Source organism: Cyprinodon variegatus, unplaced genomic scaffold, assembly GCF_000732505.1.
Source record: "Cyprinodon variegatus isolate N-32 unplaced genomic scaffold, C_variegatus-1.0 Scaffold945, whole genome shotgun sequence".
In the NCBI taxonomy this organism is placed as follows: domain Eukaryota; kingdom Metazoa; phylum Chordata; class Actinopteri; order Cyprinodontiformes; family Cyprinodontidae; genus Cyprinodon; species Cyprinodon variegatus.
In genome coordinates this window covers 194,363-201,977 of record NW_015151398.1, presented here as the reverse complement: position 1 = coordinate 201,977, position 7,615 = coordinate 194,363, and the positions used below count along the sequence as shown (strand labels likewise).

The 7,615-nt window shown below is 35.3% G+C and overlaps 1 protein-coding gene across 1 annotated transcript; it reads right to left on the bottom strand.

Moving 5' to 3' along the window:
- Positions 1-1,367: 1,367 nt before the first annotated feature.
- On the bottom strand, positions 1,368-6,666 carry LOC107100200 (T-cell ecto-ADP-ribosyltransferase 1-like). Its single transcript, XM_015398606.1, has 3 exons — positions 6,346-6,666; positions 6,013-6,228; positions 1,368-3,042 (listed from the first exon to the last, which is right to left on the bottom strand). Exons 2-3 carry the CDS (start codon positions 6,148-6,150, stop codon positions 2,161-2,163), a joined length of 1,020 nt encoding a protein of 339 aa, XP_015254092.1. The 5' UTR covers positions 6,151-6,228; positions 6,346-6,666; the 3' UTR covers positions 1,368-2,160.
- Positions 6,667-7,615: the final 949 nt, after the last annotated feature.

The window sequence follows — 7,615 nt, the reverse complement described above, 5'->3', positions numbered from 1 at the left end:
CTGCACTGTACCTCTAAATTTGAAAGGAGAAAAAAAAATAACTTAAGACATTATTGATGGTGAAGTCTGTTTTTGTAGGTAACGTTACTTCCAACCATGGTGAGGGCTGATAATGATTCTGGTACTTCTTAAAGTACATTTGTTCTTTAAAACTGAGGAAAGCTTGGGTCAATGTGACAATCAGTCCCGAATAAGAGAGCTGATAATCTAAACAGATGAGGGAATGAGTCAGAAATGTTGCATGATCCTGAAATTAAAATAACATAACCTTTTTAAATCCTACCATTGGTTAGATCCTTAACTATATTTCAAATGCATACATGACTGTGCAGTTAACTATTTGTTCATTTTTGTATAGAAATACGTGTTTTCCTTCCACTAAACATAAAGTACATAACCCAAAAAGGGGAAGCCCAAACCTTTGTCATCCTTAGTCATCTATGTATCTGTCATTTCATGCTGGTTGTGACCATCTATCACACCCAACTTTTTCTGTGAAAACCAAACAGTTGAAACTAAAATGGTTGGCAGTCCTTAAAGGAACCAATAAACACATCCACCCATCGGGTGCCTATCCCCAGCTGTCTACAGGCGAGATACACCCTAGATATGTCACACCCCATAGCGGGGCAACACAGAGACAAACATGACATTTTCTTCAAATTTGCAACAAATTTGTCTAACAAATTTTTGTGTGTGTGAATCGTTGTTTGTCCTATTAAAAAAATAACAAGCATCTATAAGTGTGAAACATGATTCTAACTTCTCTTTTCTCGTATTTGTGTTTTTTTTTTCTGAGAATCTAAAATTAAGGAAGCATAGAACCAACAAGGGTGTGAGTGCAGGATCTTTTTATGTTTTGAAAAATGTATTCACAAAGATATGCCTGTAACTACACCGTCATAAAACAGTCATTCCACCTTAATCCTGCACATTTACACTGATACATACCAGCACGTAACAGGATGTTACAATGTAATTCATCTTTAATGAACGAAAAAAAGTAAATATACGTTTTCATTTCTGTAAACAATCAAGAAGTTATTTTCACTCTCTCCTTTCCATATTTTCTACTGCTTTAGAGGAAAGGGAAACATGGACATTTTAAGGTTTGTTCCAGGATCCTCTGATCGACATTTTATGGAAATGGCTTTACTAAATATGACAAATTAGTGAATATAAACATCACAAAAAAGGAAGAGGAAAGTAAACTGTCCTTCTTAGATGGCCCCTGTAAATGAAAAAATACCACATAAAAACTGAATAGCATTAAAATTCAGTCATGCCTATTTGATGCATATATATATATATATATATATATATATATATATATATATATATATATATATATATATATGCGTGTTAAAACTTGAAACTCAAGATCCTTTAAGAGACCTAAGATAGCATTTGAGATAAGAGGTGATAAGTCTTCTGATAAGACTGGCATTGCAGTTGCCTGCAATTAAACATTGGTTTTAAGATCTATTATCTAGACAAGAAATTAGATACACATTTATATCATAATAATCAGCCCAAAAAATTGCAAATCAAAGATAAAAGTCTAACTATCAATAATTTAGATTGTTTCAGTCTAGACAGAGGAGTTTTATAGCAACCCATTATAGGCCTCATCATTAATCATAAACCCTTCACCCAGAATTAAACATATTTCATAAATTATCTGATAATACACACATGGTACATGATTACTTTCAAGAAATTACTTATTTTAGTGACAAAAAAGGCCTTATGCATACAAATTTCTTACATGTGTAGAGCAGTGATATATTGCTCTTACTCAATATACCACTTCCTGCTTCTCCTGCAGAAGACCTCTTCAGGTAGGTAATCAAGTAACTAAATAAAAACTAAGTGTGCATAAAGAGACAGTTCGAAGACCAATACTGCCAATAAACTAAAAGCCACCTCGCAAATAAATAGGACTTTTTGGGACTTTATATTTAACATTTTACACCTTACTATATCCTTTGGTTCTTTTAAATTTGACTTGCAAAGTACGTGCTGCAGTGAGCTTGTTTTGTTTTACTTTGCATGTTCAAATTACAAGATTTCCATGACGCAGACGCATTAAAAAAGCATAAAGACGTTCCTTTGGGACAAATAACCGCTGAATGCTAACTAGGATAAGTTACACTATGACTAAAACAATAAAAACATGATAATCATCAGCATAAGAAGGGAACCCAGCACGACTGCCACATAACGCTTTTGTTTGCGATGTATAAGAATGAAAGAATTTATTATTAACAGAACTGCACACGCTGACATGGTCATCATGTTGCCTCCAAACCAGTTTATTAATCCTCCAACCAAAGGAGAGTTTGTTAGCCTTTGAACCAGTTCGCAGTTTTGGTCCGTCTTTGGTGTTTTGGTGCTCTGAAGCTTGTAGACCACTCTGCACCACGGGTCATTTGTCAGAACCTCTGTGACCTTAAAAACCTCATAGGTGGGAATGAGTACTTGCCCCATCTGGTTTGTGCTGGAGTAATATGTGATGTCAGCACCAAAACATGTTAGAATCTCAAAACAGGAAACATTGCCATTGGTCTCAAATGACTGTTTGCTTGAAGCTGACCAAATTAATGTCCCAAAGCGAATGTTTGTGTCGACGACGTCCTGCTCAAAACGTTTCCACGTCCTTAGATAAACAGTCCTGCACGCCGAATGGTTCTGATTCAGAGCTTGAATAGCATCCGTCAAGTAGAAGTACAAAAAATGAAATCTAAAATGATCCGTGCTGTACTTGTGTTTTCCACCTCTTACTGCTTTGTTGAACATCTGCCGGATGTTGGCCAGTTTTGTGAATATGTATAAGGATGTAGCGTGATCATCTTGCAGGAGTTTGTCCACAGGTTTTTTTGCAGATCTTTCGACTGAAGCCCAAGCATAACTAAGGTTTACGTTGACGTGCCACTCAAACACGCCATACAGGTTGATGAGAGTCTTGGATTTAGAATGGCAACCATCATACATGTCGTCGACACAATCTAGAGCCATATCCAGGGGTAGAACCGCAGCATTCTGAAACGAGAAGCAGAAAATGGCTGAACATGTGAAATATTTTGAGAAAATTTGTCAATTTGTCAAATTGTCACGTAAACTCTTTTGTTTATTTTCTACCTGTATTTGAAAAGTGCAATGGGATTTTGTCACAAGCATTATTTTTTTATTGGAATTTGATGTGACAGGCAAAAGAAAGAAAACTACAACTGTAAAGCTAGAAGCAAGGGTGTCAAGTAACAACGTACAAATACTTGAACATATTCTGTTACTTAAATAGAAATTCCGGTTACCCATACTTTACTTTAGTAATTATTTTTCAGACAACTAACAGTATTTTTGAAATTATCTCTACTTACTCCTCCTTACATTTTAAAAATAGACTGGTTAATTTTGTTTCTTTTGAGTTAATTTGCTTTATGGCCTGTTGGTTTATATATTTATTTTGATACTATCAAAATAATTTGTTTCATCCAAGCATCATTTCCTTGTGGTTGGACTCAGTGCTGCATCAACTTGTTTGCCAAATACCAAAATAGTTTTCCAGATGGTGTAAAGCTAAATTTGACGCTGTTGCCATTAGTTATAGAACTAAGAAACTGAAGTCTAAGGAAGTTATCATCCAGAATTGTAGAAAATGTTTCTTTAATAGGCTAGTGCAGTAAAGCTTCTGTCCTAAATGTTTTGCATGCATTTCTTTTAACTTTATCTATTAAGTAGTTTTAAAAATGGTACTTTTACTTCACTAAAAAACTTAACTTGATACTCCAACTTGTACAAAAGTGTTTTTAAACAGTAGGATTTCTATTTGAGTAATAAACATTAATACTTTTGACACCTCTGGCTAGGAGACCAGTTGTGGCTGTGGAAGAGCTGCAATAACTGCTGAGACTGTGTTGACTGTGAGTGAAGCCTTTTCAATAACTCAGTTTTATGAAAATGTGGAAAGAAGAAGCTCATTGTTCAAGTGAAGTAAAAATAAAGTCTGATTTATATTTTCGCCACAAGCCATGTAAGGCAAGCAGCAAACATGGCTGACATGCAAAATTTGCTGAGGAATAACTGACAATAACCCCAAGTCTGAAACTACACCATGGTGATGGTAGCATCGTACTGCTTGCATCATACTTTTCTTTAGCGATGAGAATATAAGAAAACTGGAAGGTAATAGGAATGTAGATGGAGCTAAATGCAGCTCCGTGCTGTAAGAAGCCCTGCTGGAAGTTGAAAAATACGGAGTATGGGGCAAAGGATCACCTCCAGTAGAACACCTATTCTACTTATATACATATAAATACAGAAATACAATGAAAGGATTAGCTCAAATGTGTTAAATGGCCCAGTAAAATTCAAACCTAAAAAGTAATTGAGAATATGTGGTTAAAAGTTTGAAACATCAAATTTAAGTTTTTTGTTTTATAAGGTGGGTAAACAAATTAAACAGATGTGTAAAGCCATTAAAGACTTGCAGTGGCTGAGGGGTGAAAATTCAATGCTGATACATGATTTCACAGCAAATTAAAATGGTTTGCCAAACTCATCAATAAGTAAACACATAACCACACAAAACACATTAAAAGGAAAACTTTTGCAAGCAGCAAAACTGACTGCAAGCTGAGAAAATCTGCAACTACAGAAAAGGCAGCAAATTAAAAAGATGCTGCTAATACAAGAGTGGTGCTAACATACAAAATACATGCATTAAAAAAATGCTGCAAGCAGCAAAAACAACTGCAAGTTAAGAAAATCTGCACAGCATTAGAGAAGTGTTCTAGCCTCTTAATATCCACCTCATTTTTTGAAATTCTCGTCTATTTTGCATAGCCAAATGGAAAAGCAAATTACTTAGGAACTGTAAACTCAAATTGCATGTGTGATAAATAATTTGAAAGCTAACATTTTCTAGTTTCTGAATATATGCATGAAAATTGGGTGCGTAAAACCCAGCCCAAGCTGCAGCAGTTCAAACATGACTCAAAGTTGACATGCTTGCTTGTTGTGGCTCTTTTGTCATGTTTACATTTTGACATGCTGCTATATCTGTGTTAATGGTGCTTTGTTTTTCTCTGTGTCCATAAAATGAACTAGGTGATTAAATTGTAGAGAATCTAAGCTTTCCAACAATGTCTAACATGTCTATATTGGAAAACATTTTACCTGTGTAATTTTTATGCTTTCATAGTTATTAGTTGTAAATGCTTTAAAACAGGTTTTGAGAGGCTAGACCACTAGTGGGAGAAAATCATCTACTTATATGGGACCATAAATTTCTACAAATGAATGTCTCTGGACTAGACCCTTAGGAGAAAAGAAAAGGTAAGTCTTCCTCTGAATCTTTTTAAGCAATCCCTCTATATATCCTTTGTATACCTTTACCAGGGGCCTATATGAGTTTTGGTCGCATCCTCCTTAGTGGTCTAGTTTGCAGCTTATCTCAACCTGCAGATGTTTTTGCTACTTTCACCATTTCCCCCTTTGCGTGTGTTTTGTGTGGTTTCAAGTTAGCATCAGTTATATATTTGCAGAAGGTTTTGTTTTTGCAGCATGTGTCCACTTTACTGTTCCTCTCCCTTTTCTGTAATGAAGTTTTTTACAGTTGTTTTTGCCGACTGTAGATTTTTACATTTTGCCTTTTTTTTTGTGTTTATGCATCATTTTTTTGTTTTCTAATCTAGTTTTATAGCCTTGTTGAACTTTTGAATTTGCTGCATTTAAAAATGTGGAAAAATGTCTTCCCTAAATTTGAAGCCCTCAACCGCTGCATGGAAACAGTGGCTGAGGAGTGCAAAATACATATAGCTCTAATGTATTTTCTCCATCCACTTAACAATGCTTTGTGTTAGCATATAAAACCCACATTTATACGATTAAGTTTGTAATTGTAGCATGACAAAATGTGAAAGGATTCATTTTTTCTTCATAATTTTGCAAGTCACTGTAGCAAATTGTTGTTATTCTTTTGCTCATTTCAGATTAAAAACGGAATCTTACCTGATCAGGTCTCTGGGGCCACCACAGGAGCAGAAATGGATCATTATACAAGAGGACTATGACCAGCAACAGCCCACAAAGAGGGAGCAGCTTTCTGAGGAATTTGCTCCCACACACAGATCCCTTCGTAAGCGTCATTTCTGATTAAAAAGCACCAAAGATGTCGAGCCGATGTTCTAATATTAGCGCATTTGACTGCCATAAACTTGCTGAAGCCTGTGAGAGTCAACAATGAAAATATGTCAAGGGTTTGCTAGAGTTTTTGATCTTTCAACACACCACAGATATACAGATATACAGGTTTCTATAGCAAACAAGTTAAAAAAGGCTTACCTTTTTACTGCAAGAGGCATGATAAACCACTGAGGTAAAAGAAGACAGAGGCGCTGTGAGAGAAAATGCAGATTTTTCTGCCTTAAAGTACTGCAGAACAGGCATTACAGGTATAGCTGCCAAGCCCACACCTTAATAAACACTGTAGTTCAAAATAATCTCTATTTTGCATGTTATGTTTGCACAGCGTCACAGATAAGAAACTACTAACTAATCATAGGCTGACCTTTAATCTTGAATCATTTGGATTTTTTTTTGCTTAAGTTAGCATTTTACTATGTTGTACTTAGTAGTTGTGCTGCAAAAGTAAGCACAGTGCACCTTTGTCTGTCAGCACAGATAGAAGGAGGATCTCCTGGTGGTAAAACAGGTGAATCCAGTTTAGTTGCCGATACTGGCTAATGCAAACTAAGGTGAGTCATTCTGCAAGATGATACAGATACACAGGAAGGTTTCCTTAATGTGGTTTACAACATGAGGTAAGTTATCAGACTTAGTTTCACTTAGATTTTTATTCTACTCAGTGTGAGAGTTTACCATTAGTTTGAAAAATATCTGATGATAGAGTGATGAACTAAATGGCAAAGGTTGGGTGTTTGGAAGGACAGATACAGCCAACATTAAAAAAAGAAGCAGGCGTTTAAGATGAGATCACCATTTAAAATTATTATAGAGCAAACATATTTAAATAAAACTGATCAATGAAACATTATTAAGGGATTTGTAGAAAGCTGCCTTCTCAACACAGAGAGGTTTTTTATTCCTGCACTCAATGTTTTTAGGCTGCTAGCAACTTGCATTTGCCTTTATGAAGATGTAGAAGCCTACTGTATATAATTATAGATTTTGCACTAAACTTGTGTAAGAATACATTTTTCAATTTGAATGTGTTCGATAATTTTAAAAAGAGGTGCAGGTTTCACCATTTCACTACCCTGCTGCCAGAACCTGTTTAATGTTCTTCTGTCAAAAGGACCAAACTTGTTCTTCACTATTTCTTAAGGTTTGAACAAGCAGATGGAAATCTTTGATTATTAAACTTTTCTAATTTTCTTATAAATGTCCAGAGTCATTTTTAGTGTTTTGCAAAACACAGATTTACCAGGGGTTCCAATAAATATGGCTAATATTTTATTGTAGCATCTAGTTAAGAGGTCACACGAAAGCAGGTTTAGTCACCTGACTCTCCCCCATTTCCATCTGGTGCAATGTTCTTCCCATGTAAACAACTAATAAATGCTAAACCTAAAACATAATGTTAGCTCAGCAT

Bases quoted from the DNA above. Each gene is read 5' to 3' on its own strand.
- LOC107100200 (XM_015398606.1), bottom strand. From the start codon at position 6,150: ATGACGCTTACGAAGGGATCTGTGTGTGGGAGCAAATTCCTCAGAAAG. The intron at 3,043-6,012 runs GTAAGATTCCGT...TTCTCGTTTCAG, and splicing joins GGCCCCAGAGACCTGATCAG to AATGCTGCGGTTCTACCCCT.